This window comes from Drosophila persimilis, unplaced genomic scaffold (assembly GCF_003286085.1).
Source record: "Drosophila persimilis strain 14011-0111.01,24,50 unplaced genomic scaffold, DperRS2 tig00000002-arrow-pilon, whole genome shotgun sequence".
NCBI classification, from domain to species: Eukaryota; Metazoa; Arthropoda; class Insecta; order Diptera; family Drosophilidae; genus Drosophila; species Drosophila persimilis.
This window is the reverse complement of record NW_020825289.1, coordinates 18,233,454-18,252,263: the sequence shown is the minus strand read 5'-3', so window position 1 is coordinate 18,252,263 and position 18,810 is coordinate 18,233,454. Positions and strand designations below refer to the sequence as shown.

The 18,810-nt window shown below is 49.0% G+C and overlaps 1 protein-coding gene across 3 annotated transcripts in view; it reads right to left on the bottom strand.

Moving 5' to 3' along the window:
* LOC6592474 (nephrin) overlaps positions 1-18,810 on the bottom strand; it is a 60,841-nt gene that overhangs the window by 33,038 nt on the left and 8,993 nt on the right. For all 3 annotated transcript variants that reach the window (XM_026986405.1, XM_026986406.1, XM_026986407.1), the window contains exons 2-6: positions 12,307-12,663; positions 5,184-5,336; positions 3,090-3,263; positions 773-926; positions 564-700 (exon numbers count right to left, since the gene is read on the bottom strand). In XM_026986405.1, coding sequence (XP_026842206.1) covers positions 564-700; positions 773-926; positions 3,090-3,263; positions 5,184-5,336; positions 12,307-12,663 — 975 coding nt within the window. The remainder of the gene's footprint in view (positions 1-563; positions 701-772; positions 927-3,089; positions 3,264-5,183; positions 5,337-12,306; positions 12,664-18,810) is intronic.

Genomic DNA, 18,810 nt, shown 5'->3' with positions numbered 1-18,810 from the left:
CTTGATTTGACAAAGCCAAGTGGCGAAGGGGGACAGAGAGAGAGGGAGAGAGAGGCTTTCAAAGTGCAAACTTAAGCTTAATTGCAAAAGAAAGCAACAGCGGAACGGAGCGGAGTGGTGCAGGCTGTTGCCAGGCTTATTTCAGTCATCCATCCACCTCTCCTGCTTGCCTCTCTTTGTGTGTGTGTGTGTGTGTGTGTCGCGTGCCAAAATGCTGTACGGGGTCTTGTGCTTGGGCTCTTGTGGAATTTAGAGGATGTTGCAGTCATCCCAGGCTGTTGACAGACACACACACACACACAGGCGAGTCCTCCTTTCCTGTCGGTCTGTACAAATATGCATGAAGAGTGGGGTGGGGAGCTTTGAGAGCCTGTGAACTATCAGATATCCTGTGTACACGATCCCCTGGTATTTGATTGCCTCCCCCGCCTCGCTTCGCGTTTTCTGTGCGTATAAATATGAGCCGAGCCCCATGTGCAATTAGGCATTTAACCCCGTAGCCGCCTGCAGGAGACGACATCCTTTGATGGCTCCATTACAGCGTTACGCGGGGCTCTACTTACACAAAACAGAGAGATCCACTTCCGCCTTGAGCGGCGTCTGCGACATGACGTTGCTCGCCTCGCAACGGAAACGGGCCTTGTTATCGCCAGCCTCAGCGGTAAACGCATATATATTCTCCGACAATCGGCCAGCGGTTCTAGGAGAGGGGGGATTTACGTACATACCACATATATAGATATCTACATCGCAGGGAATTCCTGCTACTCACCTGTAGGCCATGCGTATCTGGGATCCGTTCTTGTACCAAATGAGCTGTGCGGGCGGATTGCCACCGCGACTGCGGCACATAAGCTCCACGCTCTGGCCACGCCTCAGTGTGTCGCCCTGCGAATAGCCCTCGATGTAGGGCGGCCCAGGGGGATCTACAAAGTCGAAATCGAAATCGAAATGGATTGCTGTGTTTACAGTTGGCATATTTAATTGCAACTGCTGCTGCTGCTGCTGCTGTCCCGCAAATAAATTCAATTTACACCAAATGTAAAAAGCAAAATGTGGTCAGAGGCGAGAGAGAACAGAATTTGTGTGCAATTTTTAATTGCTGTGTTTGCATGTAATCCGCTTGTGCGGTCATATGCATTATATTCCGATTTCCCTCGTTTATATTTCACTCTTGATAAAAGAGTCCTACGATTTGTGGAAGATTTTGGCAAAACGGAGCCTCGAAAATACTCCAACAATCCGAATATACTTGAATAGTTTTCATACTCTCACTCCTATTCATATGTACATCTTAGTACTTGCATGCAGAAGCACCTATTTTTATGCTCACAATTGTGTTGTTATTGCCGTCCGAAAACTAACTGTAAAGCTCTCGCATGCATTGCCTAAACCGCAGCTGCCTACGAATACAGCAATGCCTTCGCTTTTTGCATTCGGACCGTCGCTCGCCTGATCTTCCGATTCCCTTTTGCTCGACTTCGTTTCTTGGAGTTGAGTTGCTTGAACAAGCAAACAACTTTTCATTGTTTGCTCTTCGCCGTCTCTCACCTCTGCAGTCGTGCACATGCAGATTTCTCTTTAGATTCGCATGCATTGAATGTTCTTTGAGTGAATGAATAAAGGAATTTATCTGATTGTAATCTGCAGGGGGCTTGCTTCGAGACTCGAAGAAATCACTCTTTGCGTAAGAGCATCAAAAGCTTCGGCCATTGAATGGTTGTCTTTTTCTCTGTGGTTTTTTCTTTGTTCCGGGGGGGGGGGGGGGGGAGGGGGGGGGGGGGGGCGTCGTCTGTAATTTCACTTGTAGTGGGGGCGTCACGCTGGGCGGTTAATAATAGTGTAAAATGCCGCAAAACAGTGCAGTAATACAGGGACACCGACAGGGGGACGGACGGACAGTTGGCGGGAGCAGCAGGCTGTATCTGGCCGAAGGGAAATTTGTGTGTGTCACAGGGAAATTCTACGGAGATAAATTCCGTTATCAATACGCTCCGTGGGGTCGAATATTTTCCCAAAACTGCCAGCTCTTATCCGGCGTTTTACGGAAAATGGCAATCAGCTTTCCGCACAATTCTCTTAATACATATTTTTCGCTACAGGTGTCCTTTATCAGAATTTGACAGGCGGTCAACCGTGTTGAATCAACAGCAGAAGCCCAAACAGCAGCAGCAGCAATCAGGTGAGGCATATAAGCTGCCACACAATTACACACCCGCGTAGAGGCGGACACATGGGGCAGATGCAGTTATGCAGCGGAAAATGAAATTAAAATCACTTGAAATATTGCAGGACGGAAGGGAAGGACAGGAAGGATGGGCAGCAAGGAAAGCAGACCACACCAGACCAGACCAAACCAGACCGGTCCGAGAGATGCAATAATAGCGGCATAATTAAGGCCCAAAACGAGAGAGAGAGAGAGAGAATATAAAGCTCTGCTGTACACCCTGCGCCCCCACTCCACCAGGCGATGCAGATAGCGTGAAGCGATTTCTTCCCGGGGTTTTTTTCCCCCCTCCAATTACAACGTGCGACGCACGGTGGCACGAGGCACATTCGAAACGGCCGAAAGGATGGCAGGAGTGGAATGGGGGGGGGGGGGGGGGTCAGCAGTGCCATTTGCCATTTGCCAGCTGGCTATGCATAAATAACAAAACATAATTAATTTGAATGTACGTTTGGGCGGGCTGTGCAGGTGGAGGCAACAATCAATAAGAGAACTCCTGGCAGCCCCACAATGCGTGAGATTGTGTGTGTGTGTATGTGTGCCGTGCTGTGGCACAGCTGTGAGGCACATTAGAATTTAAAAACTAATTAATACGCGTGCCAATTGCGCAATTAGCGGCCTTGATGGCAAAATGGCAGCCGCATGGGGTACCGTGTCCGCGTCAGGCCCGAGGTGGAGCAAAAAATCACCATGGAGCACAGCCTGCCGCTGCCACACACACACACACAAGCATAGGCATGCACGTTTGTTCAATTGTATTTCAAATCGAGACAGCTAATGAGGTCGCAACCCCAGGACACTCCAGGACTCCACTCCAACCCCACCCAAATCGTTAGATGCGGAAGCTGTGGCGGCTACTCACACAACACGGACAGTTGAACGGTGGCACGCATGGGCATGTCCGGGGAGAGGGCCTTGTGCTTGGCCTGGCACGTGTACTCCGTGTAGTCATCATCGGGTCCCGGCTTCAGCTTCAGGCTGGACGTAGTTGTCCAACGTTTCGGTATGGCTTCCTCCACCAGATCGTCGCGTTTTTCTGCAAGCACAAGACACAAGAGACAATTTTTAAGTCACAGATCATCATCAGGGCTGCCCCCCTTTGGGTTTGCGGCTTAACATACGAGTACATACAATATTTCTGACATCATTTTTTTCATTTCAGTTATAAATTGTGAATGTGGGCCGCATCTGCGCTGGAAAATATTGGCCCTCAAAAATGAGTGTGTCCCCAACCAAACTATCGTCGTGGATGTGCCACTGTCCGTGCCCCTGTCTGGGGGTAATCACCACAAAGATGGCCGTCTGCCCACATTAACCGCCATTTACGCGTCTCCCTGCCACACACACACACACACACACACACACACACGCACACCCACCCACCCAGAGGCACATGACCCACCATTCTCTGACAGCTTGCAAATGATACAAGAACCAGAACCCCCCACATTACAAAACTGCCCATTGTCGTAAACCCTCGTTTGCGTAGCGGGAGAATGGAGTCCTGTTGCAGGACTCGGGTTCAGTACGGTCCGGTCCGGTTGGAGATCCTGCCTGCCTGCCTGCCTGCCGCAACATATTGCGTCATAAACATAATTCATCATGCAGCTTCCTCGGCTTCCTTCCGCTGCCCACATTTCCTTGCGGATTTTCCTACATTTTAACGCCGTTTTGCGAATTTTCTTCTTTTATTTTGTTGTTGTTATGTCCGGGCCCTTTGTTTTTTATATGTTTTGCCCAAAAAAAAAAGAAGAAGAAAATTCCATCATCATCATCATCCTCTTATGGCGGCCATCGTTGTCTACGCTTCACATTTTGGAGCGTTTTTAACGCGCCAGTTGTGCTAAAATGATTTCGTTAGTCGCCAAATGACAGTCGCCCCTGGCCTCCACCTCCGCCTCCAGCCACCCGCAAAAAGGGGCAGCAACCACATGTAGGGGGCCACATACCCATAATCATTATGAAAATTAAAAGTCGTGAAGGCGGCGGCTAAACGCCGTGTGATGGTGCCCCAAACACTGGTGGCGTCGGTGGCGTCGGCGGCGGATCCTTCAGCCATGCTGACATTTGCATTTTTCCATATTTTCCGAGGCAGCCAGGCTCTCTGTTTTCCAATTTGCCAACTGCCCGGCAGCGGCTAAATGACAAGGCAAGAAAACACGGGTATCCCCATGCCACAGAGCCGCACAGCCGTACAGCCGTACAGCCGCAGAGCCGCACAGCAGATAAGGGCAAAACATCGACAGTCGACGCTTTGTTGGAGTATAAAATTATTATTTAAGCACCGTCATCAAGCCGAAAGTCAACGTCCATTTCCCTGACTCTCTGCCCCTGTCAGACCCTACCCTCATCGCCTCCACATGTGGCATGGCCGAGCGGTTGACAGCCTGACAGCATTTGCCCCACCTTCACGGGGAATGCGGTTCATCCGCACTTATACCTAACAGATGGCGGACAGGGTGGAGAAAGGGGCAGGGAATGCCCCAAAAACCCATTTACACATTTCGTATTCTGTATTCCATATTCTATATCCCTGCCTGCGCTAATAGAAGTTGCCCCCTCCCACGCCACACATATAATCCTGCCCCTTGTTTTCCGTGTTCGGTGCGAAATTAGCATCCGGAACAATGCCATTGTTGTTGTCCGATTAAATTTCATTTTCCACTTAATTTTAAGCATAATCCCTTATTCTTAGAAACTGCGTGGTAGAGGAAAAATCGTAGGAATATATCTTTAAGATTTAAGATATATATTATCTACTCGATAATCGGCTATCATCGGCTCCGATGCGGCTTCCGGTGCGATTACTTATAAAATATATATATTTTTTTTACTGAGCAGCGGATCTAAAGGTAGAGCCGCAGCCCTTGCCGCGGAGTCCAGTCTTTCGCATTTCTGGCGTAGACACATTCTATTAGTTGTCCCCGTGGGGACACCATCGGGGACTAGTACTAACCTGGCTTGTATTCCACATTGCCGCGATACCAGACAATTTGAGCCGCCGGCTTTGCATTGGCCACAATACACTTGAGCTGCAGGTCCTGATTCTCACGCACCTCCACCTTGGAATTATGGGCGTAACCTTTGATCTCGATCGAGGCGGGTGCAGCTGCAAGCGGAAAGAGAGAGTGGGAGTGAGAACAATTAGAGGTTGCAACAACAGGCTGTACCGAGTATATAAGAGTGTGTATGTGTAAGAGTATTGTATATGTATTGGAACCAAAACAAAGGACTACAGAGCTTTGCTTATTATGGTCACAATGGCATTGCCACGGGAATGGCAATGGGAATGGGCATGGGCGTGGCAGTGCCTAATGCATTGTCTGTGTATGTGTGTGTGTTGCGGGAACATAGACGACATTGTTGTTGAAAGCCCAGGTTGAATGGCCGTGTGGCAGCCTGTGACTGGAACATGTCATGGAGGACCCAGAGAAAAGCCAGCCAAGTCTCGCTCTGCCATGCTCTGCCATGCTCTGCCCTGCCCTCCTCCCCTGGCCTCCTCGTTAATGTGTTCAAATATGAGTTTCAATATTTGCACACCCGAAGAGGAGTGGGGTCCCCGAGTGGGAGCCTTGGCAAACTGTTGAAATATACACGACGAGGCGACGAGGCGACGAGGCAGCGAAACAATGCCCCGAGTCGAGTCGTTGGCTCGGAGAGTGGGTGGTTGCACGCGTACGAATGCAGCACAGATCCAGAAACAAACAAACGAACGAATGAACGAGGGGGTGAGGTGGTGGCGGGATGGGGGGATGGAAACACAAACACGGAGGGAACGTGGATAAAGTTAAGTGCACGTGTGCATTATTTTAATGCCACCTGAAGGAGTTTTGGGTACCAGGACGCAGGACGCAGGACGCAGGACTCAGGACCTGGCCATTGCCATTGCATTTCCTTGTGCAGCACTAAGCAAGGGCCTACGCCGCCGCCGCCGCCCCCACACTCCTCCTTCCAGCAGCTCGTACACTGGCAGCCACAGAAACGTTGTTTTTGGAGCATTTTTTAGCTTCGCTCAGTGTAAAGCAAGCCAGGCTGCTGCTGTTTGCCTCAAGTGAAGCAAGTCCTGCATTTGACATGCAACATATGTTGCCGTCTGTTGCCTCCGCGAACTCCGCTCGAGAAGTTGTTGCATGCTAGATGAATGCTTAATGTCGCACAAGGAGTGGGTAGGGAAGACTGTACTACTGGCTGGGAATGGGGCTTGGAGCATGGGAATAGAGAGTGTAGGGTGCTTTACTCGGTCTGGTGTCTGAAGCGTTGCCATGCGTTGAGGTAATTGCTTTTGTGGGAGCCGCAAATGAAATCAACACCGCCAAAAGGGACCAGCCGTATGCCTTTGATTTGTTTTCGGATCGCCATCGGCGGCTTTTGTGCACAAAATTATTATGCACAAATCAAATAGATAAATGAAATTCCGCAATCAAGGAACCCCCACACACACACACACATAGACAAAGGCAGATTCTTGGAGCACAACATTCCGCTCTCATAAGCATAATTTGTGTCGCTCTACCGTGGTTTTTGGGGTCCTTTTCCGAGGACTGTTTGCTGATTGTACACTCACATACCGTACCGCACCGCACGAGAGTGTCCCTTGAGGACACCCAAAAGGTGGAATGTATATATTTAATAAGCTTTACATAGTTTTCCGTTCAAGGGGCGGCCATCTGCGGCTGCTGCACAACTTTTGGCGGCGCCTAAAGACAGTTTTGTTTACGAAGGAATTGTGCGGGGGAAGGGGCAAAGGAAGTTGATTGATTTGATTAAAGTTTCTCTAATAAAATTAGCTCTATCACTAGATGAAGGAACTTTTCAATCTTACCAAAAATATATATCTTTCAGCATCGAAAGCAAGAAAGTTTCTCTTTATTTTGAAGCATTCCTCACACGCTTTTCTTATGTACAGGAAAGCCAGCTTTCATTTCAAATTATCTGGCACTCCCTTGCAAGTACTCCTGCATCCCTGCTGCAGAGTTCAGCAGGATATGGGGATGCACTTCTCTGGTTATTCTGCTGTCTGCCTGAGGTAATGCCAGTGGCAACATGAGATCATCAGGCAGGCATCTCCAGGCATCTCCAGGCAGCCCTGACTAAAGGCTTTGTGCCACCAAAATTGGTGTCGCCTCACCAGAGTACGGGTACGGGTACGGGTATGGGTACGGATACCAACCCTCGCGGGCGTGGGATGGGGTTACGTGCATTGAAAATTCATATTTGGCACATCGGCGAAGGGGTGAAGGAGGATGCGGCGGTACAGCGGTGTGTGTTGCATAGTTAAAAAGCAAAATGTATGCACAATATATGATTTTTCCGTGCACCTAGTCCCGGCAAATGCAACTCGATTTATGCCAGGGAGCGTGTCCTGCACTCCTGAGGAGGCGCTGCAAGGTAACAAAACCTGTGGCAGGGTCACGGATATACAAACACATTGGTGTGTGTGCATTTTTGATTGGTATGCAAATTGTATTTGATTATTGACATATGCATGACTACGGCTGGGGTGTGTTTGGGTGCGTGGCGGGGCGGGGCTGCGGTGCAGTGTGGAACAGGACTGTTAGGAGTTTTGCCAAAGGACAATAGAGATAAAAAAATGGACAATACGTAGGTGCTATCTACCCTCTGCAGACAATCATTCGATGGAGAACTTGTGCCTGCCCCGAGGCAATGCACTGGAGGAGTCCAGTTGTAGCTTCCCCAGATCCTATTAGCCAGTAGTGCATGCTATTGGCTCCAGGTAGCTGTTTTTTTAGTCAGCCTTTGTTTCCGGTCTTTGATGGCTGCTAAGGTGGGATCCTTTGTTTATATTTGATCGGATGTGGGCAGGTCCAGAGACTCCCTAAGGCTCGCTAAGTCACGGCCCATTGCTAATGGCAGTGCCAGGGCTTGCCAGCACCGCCTCTGCTACTGGCTCTGCCTCTGGTCTTGATTGTTGCCCAGGTGGCAAGGCAATGGAGACTCTAGTGTCGCCCGGCTGTGATGGCCTTTTATTCAATCCGAGCTTACGTGCTATTAGATAGTGGCACACATCGAAACCATTGAGCCTTTGTGCCCTCCTATTGGATCGCCAGTGGGCAGTCCAGACAGCCTCTCAGTGACTAAGTTTCTTTGGCAGGGCATCAAATAATTTATGCAACAATGGATGCAAGAGCGCTTCTAGCTTCTAGCTACTAGAGCACCATCTCCGCCGGGTTCCTGCCTGGGAAGGAGGTACACAAAGTGCAATTTGCCATGAACATTGGACTCTCACTCTACCCTCTCCTCCAGGGGGAGGACACACCAGCGCTAACCCACTAATAGTACGCCTCATAAAAGTTTTATGCGCTGAAATACTTTCCAAGCCCTGCTCCATGTCCTCCGCCAATCCACGTTTAACCCGGTCCCAGTCCATCGCCCGAAACGAAAGCCAGAGCTGGCCATTTTTTTCGTTTGACGTCAACTTTTGAAGGCAACAGCTTGAGGCGGGAGGCAGGAGGTGGGAGGTGGGTGGCGTGTGGCGGGTGGCGGAAGGGCGGGTGGCTAGCCAATGCTTGAGCCATTGCGGGACACAGTCACACCCGAAGTGCGGGCCCCAAGACGGCTGGGTCCGTGGAGTGGACTGGCTTTAAGGTCAGCTTCACATAACAAATGCCGGGCGATATTTCTTGGGGAAAGCTGAGAGATGAAAACTTTCCTCATTTGCACTTCAATTACAAGACAGGGGACAGCCCTCGGAGGGCAGGCAGGAGGGAGAGAGTGTGTGTGTGTGTGAAAAATGTGCAGACATTTGAGAATCAATGAAGTGCGTCTATTGGCCAAAATCCGCATTCGGTAGAACTCCTCCGAGTGGGTCTTAAATTTGTGCAGCTTTGTATTCAAAAATATATAACTTTCAAGAGGCCGAGAGCGGTTTGAATCGGGGAGGTGGCTCTGGATCTCGTAGAAGTATCCATTCTTTGCCTGGATTTCGTATTGCCATTGTGTGGCCCGGAGCCCACCCCTGCCACCCCTGCCACCCGTACCTCCCGCTGCAGTAAAAAGTTTAAACTCTTCCCTGGACTACAGGTCTCCTCGCACTGGACATGGACATGGACCTGGGCCGTAGAGAGGAGAGCCTTGCGGCATATGTGTTTTTGGCTCCATTATTCCACTGGCTTTTTATCCTTTTTCTTTTTTTGTGTGTCTTCTGTTATTTTTTGAATTTTTTATTTTAAAATTAATGGCATGCGAAAATGTTCTGTAAATTTCCATAAATTTGCAGGTGGACTTTTGTGTGCAAAAGTTCTTTACTTTGCCAAACTTATAATCTAATTGCACCCTCACGTACATACATACATATACACTATATATACCATGTACATATGTGTGTGTGTGCGTGGGCAGAATAATTTCAAAACTTTTACATAAGCACGGGACCAGGTTACATCCAAATTGGCTCCCACAGTAGCTTTAGAACTTCGTCCACAAATTAAATTTTGGTCAGGGACAAAAGGTGAATGAATTTAAATATTAATGCAGCATCTGGGCAAAAGTTGTAATGAAAAAAAGAATGAATTGACTAATTATGGGAACCGAATATGGGTAATAGCAGAACAAATAAATTCGAAATTCTCTCTAATTGGTATAAATCAATCGGAGCTTCTGCACATTTTCTAAACACACTTTCCATCCACATAATATTTTACAAATATTTTTTGCATTTCTCGGTCACCTTGTTGGGCACTTTTTCTACAATAAATGGAATATGTTCCCATATAAAACTCAGAGTCTAGTCTCAGAACTGCATTGCGGACTCGATGGAATGAAAAATTCTTGCGGTTACTTCGTGTGGCCGGAGGGAATTCACTTAGACTCCCCACCAGACCACCCCGTTCGGTTACAGAAATGAATGAAAATCACCTTTGGGGATAAATCAAATAAATGTAATTCGAACTTAATTGAATTATTACGCATTTGTCCCCATTTCCCTTTGGCTAATTGCTGCAATAATGTAGCACGTGCCCCATGCCACATATTCGCCTACTTTGTAGGACCGAATGCCCTCCCCGGGAGGGGAGGACAGACTCATGTCATCTCCACTGTGACCCAGGAGCAAGGGCTGGAGCCAGAGCCAGAGCCAGACAAGCATTCCTTCCATTACAAAGCAAAGGCGAAAGGGTGTGGCAAAGGGAGGGGTTGCCGGGGCACAAGTATCCACAATTATGACAAAAATTCCGTGTGAGGATGCAGGAGGAGGCGACCTTTTGCCGCAACAACACCAGCAGCACAATTACTAACAAGCCCAAGACACATCAACCAACGACACCCAAACTTCCTCTTCCCATCGTCTACGAAGGGAGTATACCCTAGCAGAGGGGCACTACTTTTCTGGTCATTTGGTAGACATTCGGTTTTCGTTGTACAGATATTCAAGGGAAGGGTGTACGAACTTCGGTGCAATCGAGATAAATGTGAGTAACGTTTTTCTTGATTTCTTTTACTCACCTTCGAGGCTTCTTGTGCTGCTATTACACACACACACATTGTCACAGCTCATGGCGCGTAATTAACTAAACAAACGTCATTAGGCATGCGCCTGTATGCGTGAGTGGGTGGCTGGGTGACTGTTAGGTCGAGTGTGTTGTGTGCTAGCGAGCCTTGGGCTGGATACGTTCTCGTAGTACATGTGTCACCTCTCTCTCTCTTACTCTCTCCCTGTCTGTCAAAGAAATTCTTTAGAATAAGACAAACGAGGCGCAGCAAATGAGTATCGCTGTCATCAAATGTAGCGCAATTTCTTGAGTGATTACAACAACAGCGCAGCAATAACAACAACACCAAGACAGGTGGGGATGTGTACATTCCAAGTGATTACTCGACAATGCAACAACAAGGCCCAAAAAAACTAACAAACAAAATGAAACAGGAACAGCGAGACAGCGAGACAGCGAGACAGAACACCCAAAAACATGAAAATTAATTTCAATTCAGTTTCGCGATTGCATTCAAGGCTTCTTAAATAAAAGGTAAGGCAATCCTGTATTTCTTCAATTACGTTTCAGAATTTGGGAAGTGCGGAAGCTTCCAGACAACAGAAGGTAAAGAACAAGGACGAAAAGAAGAAGGACTGCTGGCGGGTCGTTTAATACAACTCCATCTGTGTCTCCATTCCTCTCAATTTCCGCCTTATCTCTGGTGCAAAACCACATATCCTTGAGGTGTAGTGTTCACGGCCGGCCTGCCATCTAGCTGGGCTACGCAACTGCCTTACCTTCTATTAGATGTACCTTGCCTGCAGCCAGAGAGCGCTATCTTGCTGGTACTCTCTCACGCGCTCACCTCACCGCACCTCAGTTCTGTTCCGTACAGTTTTCGTCTTCCCTTTCCTCCTCGATTCGTTAGCTCCTTGGAGCAATAAACTGCGCTAAATTCCATTCCTCTCGTCTCCTCTCCTCCCGTGCCGTTGTTGCTGTTGCTTTCGCAAATTGCTGACAATAAATGCTGCTGGCATCGCAGCCAGCAACAGCGCCGAGTGCTGGAGCGGGAAAGGTGGAAAAGGGAGCAGAGCATCGCATTTAAATTTCACAAGCGACAATTCTCTCTAGGTGCAATGAGCAGGAAAGAGCACGACACGCGCGCGTGTGTGTGTGTGTGTGTGCTGGTGTGGCGCCCCCTGGTGACAAATTCATTTGTATTTATTACTTAAATTAATTGCAGATCCAGAAAACAGTCGAATGGAACGGGACAGAGAGTGACAGAGAGAGAGAGAAAAAGAGAGAGAGATGTAAAGAGTGACCCAGAAAGAAAAGTTACGGACTCTGTTGCTGCGAGCTCTCATCTTTATTGAAATTAATTTTGGATGTTAAAATACCTGAAATCTACGAATTAGGTGAGATCAGGCAACCCTCTAACAAACAGGAGTGGAAGGATACCTATCGTACCGAAAAGGAATTTACTTTCCAGAATAAGCCAGTGCTGAAAAATGTTCGGATTGTGACCACTTTTGGATCTTTCATGGGACAATCAGGATAAACGCGTAGCCCGAGTGATCTGGAGGCCTTCCTTCACGGCCTCGATGTTTTGGAAAGTTTTTCCTCAGTGTAGAAGGCAATTAGCGTACTTACATATGACAGTCAGCTTGGCATTCGCTCTGATGGCGGAGTTGAGGCGCGCGGGTCCCACCTGGCACTGGTACTCCGCGTCGTCGTTGATGGAGGCATTCGAGATGCGGAGATTGTAGACGCCCTGCTTCCGGTCGCCGAGCACAGAGTAGCGCGGAAAGCCCGGGATCACGGCGGAGAAGCCCAGGGCGAAGCCGTCTTTTGTCCATTGCACGGCTCCGGCCACATTGGTCACCTCGCAACGCATCATGGCCTCGGCGCCCTCCAGTACTTGCAGATCGTGGGGCGTGGTGCGGAACTTTTGCTGCTGGGCATGGCAGGGGGCGGGGCCGGGGCCGGTCAGGGACAGGGCGATGACAGCTGAAACGCACACAGAGAGCAAGAGAGAGAGAGAGATTCATTAGAGATGCAGTTAATTAATTGTCCTTGGGGTCATTTGTTGTCTTTGGTCCGTGGTCGGCTATTCAGGACTCCGGTCCGGACTGGGTTCCGTTCTGTGCTCTATTAAAAACGTGACTTTCTATCACGACGACTCCGTCGCCTGATGAATTATGAAATATATGTTTACTCAAAGAACGAGACCAGCCCAGGCCAGGCCAGGCAATGGAGTCCCGCTCAAAGCGTATCCTGACCGCAATAAAACGGGATATTCCTCTGTCCTCCCGCAGACAAGACCACGAAGGCCCAACCCCCTGCACCACATACCCTATTCAGCGCTTACACTCTCCCAAAAGTCCCGAGGCCCCAGCCCTAGCCCCAGCCCCAGCCTCAGCCTCAGCCGAACTTTGACCATTTTCCCGCAATGGTGAAGTTTTTCCTCTATCGCCCCACGGACAGGGGGTCCCGGGGTCCGTTTTTTTTTAATGAAAAACAAACACAAAAACCGTTTGACGTTCCACAAAAGCCAATTGTGGGTGTGGTCTGTGTCCGCGTCCGTGTCCGTTGTCTGTTTGCCAAGACACATTGCAGTCTGCAGTTTTGGAGTTCATTTCTTCTGGCCGCCGCCGAAACTATTAAATTGTGCGCGGGGCAGGGTTGCAGCATGAGGGAGGGGCAGGGGCAGGGGCAGGGGCAGGTGCAGGATTGCGGTTCTAGTCGCGCATCTAGAGTCAACAAAAGCATTTAACGCCGGGCCTGACGCTGCAGTGGCAGTTGTTTTTAGTGTCCTGACAAAAAGTCCGCTAAAACGACGCTGCCCACTACCCACCCCCTGTCAGCACCCACTTTTCCTGGCCATATTCCTACAGGGGACTGGCTGGTGGGAACCCGTAAGCCATTCTTTGGAGCGAGCATTTCATTCGCGTTTTCATAAATTTTCCAGCAGAGACCATAGTTTTCTGTCTTGCTCTCTCCCGTTCGCTGTGTCTCTGGCCATCTCTTTCTTTGTTTATTTATAAGCTACAAAATGCAGTACTATTAAATCTGGCCAACACTCTAGTACTTCCCCCCCTTCGCCTACTATGCCTTCCCACCATCTGGCAGGCCCCTCAGAGGGGGGGAAAAAAAACTAAACTCTGGCAATGATTAATATGGTTCACAATTTGCATACGCATCATGTCTGAATGGTGGGTTTGTCTGGGAGGAGGAGGGAACCCAGAGAGACAGAGAGAGAGAGAGAGAGAGAGAGAGGGTGTGTGTGTGTGCGTGGGAGAGACAGTGATGAGTTACCACTGGAGAGTGGAGGGCAGAGAGCGGAGAGCGGACATAAATGAATTTTAAATAAGGAAAATATCTTCCAGGACGTCAGGCCTCCCCCCACCCACCCGTAGTCTGACGTTACCCCAACTCCCCTCGTTCGTTGCCAACCTCTTTACGATTTCATTATTTTCCCTTTTTTCACTCCCTCCCCGCCCAACATAATTTGTTTGGCAAAAGAATGTGGCAAGAACAAGTTCGGGGAATCAACAACAACTTTCGCCCCATCCCCACCCCACCCCCACGCTCAAGACCGCCGCACGAGTCTGTGCCCCACGATAGATGTTGTCGAACCAGCCAGCAGCATTACGGGCAATTTATATAAATTTTCTACGAATGGGTGTTGCAGAGGAGGGCGGTGGGCGGGAGGTATGTCAAACACAGACAGAGAGCAAACTGAAGGACCCGGGAACCCTTCCCAGAAGCAGCAACAGCGGCAGACAAGGATCAACATAACCTTTGGCCTGTCGCAAATTTTTGCCTATTTCACAGACACACACACACATGAGAGGGGGGAGCGAGAGTTCATAGTTGAGTAAATTTTTACCTCGTTCTTGGCAGAATACTTCCCAACCCCCCCTGGCCCCTTCCCCCACCAGCACCACCGCACCAAACATTGTTCCATGGCGCCCTTGGGTCCGTGAGTGCGAATTTGCTACGCTCCTTATTTTGGCTTTCTTCTGCGTCGTCATTGTCTCTCATATTTTTCAAGCGAAATATTTTAATAAAGCAAATTCCTATTTTACGGCCTTGTGCCCCTCTAAAAGAAGAGCTGCCATTCCCCACCATAAACTTGAAATTAAAGCGAGACGGTCCCCCCAACTCCTGATTTATCCATGCAACACCATTCCATACGTCATACGCAGTGTTGTCCCCCGGAAATAGTCGAAATGGAAATTCGCACGCAACAAGCCAGAAGGAAGAGTAGGAGGAGGAGGAGCAGGAGTGGCCTCCAGAAGAACGCTTCAGACAGCCGAATGTGCGAAAAGGATTTAAATGCTTTAGGCGCCGCCCTTTGACCTGCCTCCCTGACACCTCCTGTTTCTGTTGCTGCTGCTGCTGCCTCCTTCTCCTGGGTAACGTCAAGTGCCATTGTCGAATTTCTCTGACTCTCGAGCGTGTGTTTGTGTGTGTGTGTGATGGTGGGGGGCGGGAGGTGCTTGGGCAGGACGTGCGTGGTTTTTAGTGTCGCGTTCTCTTGATTGTTTCCCAGGCTGGGGCTAAAACAACAGCACATGCGAACGAATGGGGCCACACACGCTTGGACGAAGACAAATCCCGGCCAGAGCCCCCATTCCCCTCCCGTTCCCCCAAAAAAAGGGTTTGCTGGCTTGGGTCTTGTTTTACGAGCAAAGGACTATCAGTGTTATTGTTATGACTGAAATTTGATGGCCCCAACCACTCTCTGGGCCCCAGCCCAAGCCCCAGCCCCAGCCCGAGTCAAGAGTGATGTGTGAACGGACCCAGCCCTCCACATATATCCTGGTCCCTTGATAAGATTCGTTCCAGGCAGTTATCTGGGCATGGCCTGTGCTGATTAAGCCGCCCGGCATCGGATTAACCAGAGTGACACCTGAGTGGCCTTGCACCGTATCCGGTTGCCACACGCACAGAGGCACACGCGGGGATCTTTAGCCGCCTCTCTGCCACACATTTTCACTCATTTTAGCACTTGAGTTTTATTTGCTTCTTGCTTTTTGCGTTTGGCTTTAAATGGTCTCACGTTTGCCGGATTTTGGTGGATATGACGATGACAACCCTAGAGGGTTGCCAAGCACCGTTTTGGAGCATGGCGAAAATTCCCGACGCGTATTAATTTGACGATTATGATTTTCCCAGAGAGAGGAGAGAACAGATAAAGATAGAGATAGAGATAGACATAGCCATGGACTTTATTTTTATAGACATTCCCTCTCATTCCGGGTCTTTTTCTTGTGTGCGCTGTGGGCGTGGCCACACGTAGGCTGCCAAAAAGAAAAAATACAACAAAAAAATAATAGCGCTGCCTCAGCATATTGTCGCAGTACATCCGCTTGGCTCCTCCATCATCAATCGAACGTAGCCGCGTGGCTGCGGAGTCTTTTGGGGGTTGCCACCTTTTGGCTGGCGCTTCCTTTTTGGCTTTGGGGCTGCTTGCGGCACGCCCCCTTGTCAGCAACGTGCTTGGCATTTGCATGGGAAGTCGCACAAGGAGTCGTGCTCCAGCGCCGCATTTGTTCAAATACGATATAACAATAGACGGAGCGACATTTCCGTTCTAATGGTGCATGCTGCATGCTGCATGCTGCATGACGCATTCTGCTCAATGCCAGCAAAAGCATTGGCTACGTGGAACGTGCCACTCCCTATCAGCATCATCATCGATCTCCCTGCCGCACGACAATTGCGGCAAGAGGCGAATCGAATCTTGAATCGAGTTTAAAGTCCATCGGATCGAAGGAGATCCCCCATCAATCCCCTCTCGTCTGCTTAATTTCGAGTAGACTTTTTCTTGTTTTCAAGATCTTAAATCGGGGTGGTCTCTGAATGACAAGAGTGACAGGAACTGCATCCTACTTGGCTCCTCCTCGATTGAGGGTTGAGCTGCGGCATCGCGTTACAGAGAGGGAGAAGGTGCGATTCGAAATGATTTGTCTGTGGGCCGTAATGGAAATCCAAGTTAGATTGTTTTCAGTTGTACTGCTGTTACTGCTACTGCTGCGGCGGCACTGGCAAGCAACAAATTGCAATTACTGGCAACACTTTGCCGCACAGCAGGCAGCGGGCTTCGGTCTCTCTCTCCCCCTTTCCCTCTTTATCACCGTTAACAATGCGGCAGGACGAGGAGGAGCCACCACCAGCAAGAGCATTATTAACATCATCAACGATGGAGCGTTTATTAAAAGTGAGTAAAAGGAGCTACGCGCCACCTGCTGGTCGAGCGCAGTGGATCGTGCACCTGCAGCCTCTCGACCCTGCGACACCCAAGGACACGAGCAGGAGCAGCGACCAGCGAGAAACAACTACCTATGTACAACAGTTGTAGGATTACGAGTGGAGGCAGATAATTTGCAACTTACTGCGTGGAGCGGCAACAGTTTTGTTAATAATGCTGCAGCCCAGTTTTGCGAGTGTTTATTACCTGCCACGTGTACAGCTGGAGAGGGGGGCTGTGGGGCTATTTTTCGTAATTCAAATATGATTCCGTGTTCTGTGGTGCAAAATCCGCGGCTGACAAACTTTCCGCCATAACAAAACAATCTTCCAGTGGTTATATCATGACCAAAATCAGTTGAGCTTTGCGCAGACTTGGCATACAGATGAAAATGATAATTGGGCTTTAGAGAAGACCAATACGAATAGTATTCGGAGAAGTTTTAATTGGATACTGTCGTAGAGTCACCCGCAGGAAGCGGTTGTTCTGGGCACCAAACTGTTTCCATAATCGCAAGGAAGTACCCACCAAGGACCTTTTTGATTATCTCTATATTTCAGCAGCCGCAGTCCCACTATATAGAGAGGTTCGACGCTTGAAATACCCTTGAAAATCCACGAAAAATTTGGCCAAATCTGGAGAACTTTTGGCTACTCACAACATTCCATATATTCGAACCATTCCATTCGTTGGCAAGCCCTTGGCCCTCTTCCTATTGATTACTCTTCCATCTTCTAATTGGCGAATTGTAGGCGCTACGGTGGGGAGCTCAAAAATTGCTGTGAGAACTACTGCGAAACTTGTTGAAGAGTTGAAGTGTGGCCGTGTGGCAGTGGCAAGTGGTTTTGTTGGTGGTCATCGCGTTGACTCGTTAGGTTTTTTAGACAGTGCTGTTTGTACCTGTTGCAAGTCGGGAGCTCGGTGCAGGGCCCTTGTTCTGGCCTCTAATTGTGGCAGAGGGTTCTCACACAGCAGCCGCACGCAATGCCTGCTGCTGGCAGGTTGGGAATAGCGATAGCGATGGGGACAGGGATGGGGGTAAAGGTGGTGCAGTTGCGTTGCAATTAGCTGTAACGTTCGGGGGAGATTTCGCTCTCTCTTGACTTGCGGTTTCTGGTGGGAAGCTTTCTGGCATTGTTTGTTTGTACCTCCGTTGACCCGACCTCCCACAAACACACAAAGATACACAGAGATTTCGATATGCTTTGGACGCATGTTGCAATGTAATTTACTTAATATGCAGACAGTCCCCCAACTGATTTGCTCTCCATCACAGTTCTCCTTCATCTTACCACTGTCCCAAGAGATTCATTTCCATTCTCAAAGAATTACCCATAATCAAACATCACGAATTCCCAGGCTGTCCAACACTACATTGCACTATCCAACACTGCATTCCGCTCGCCAATACTACTCACGTACAGACCCGCTCAAGACTACATATAATCCTCCCTAACCACATTCCAATAATTTTGTCATTGTTCTACACCCATCTACACCCATCTACCCCCAACTCTGCATTACGCTCTCCAACACTGTTTAAAAGTGACCATCCCTCCAGTCTACTGCTTGGTTACCCAGGGGACGGTCCACTGCTCCAATCAATTCTAAGCTCCATTTGAATTAAATGAGAATTCCAGAGAAAACCAAACAGAAAGATAAAAAACTCAGGGGGGAGGACTATGGTGAATGGAGCTTCCCTGGCAGCGAATTTCTAAGAGATTGCCACCCAGAATGCTTGATTTATTTATAACACATGCTACGCATCGCATCAACTTATGAAATTCACAGAATCTCAAGGAAACGCCAACCAGAGATGGGGGTACAATGTCGGACGGGGGGGATGAGCACAAACGACATAAAAAGCGACATCATCCAATCAATTTATGCGGCACTGT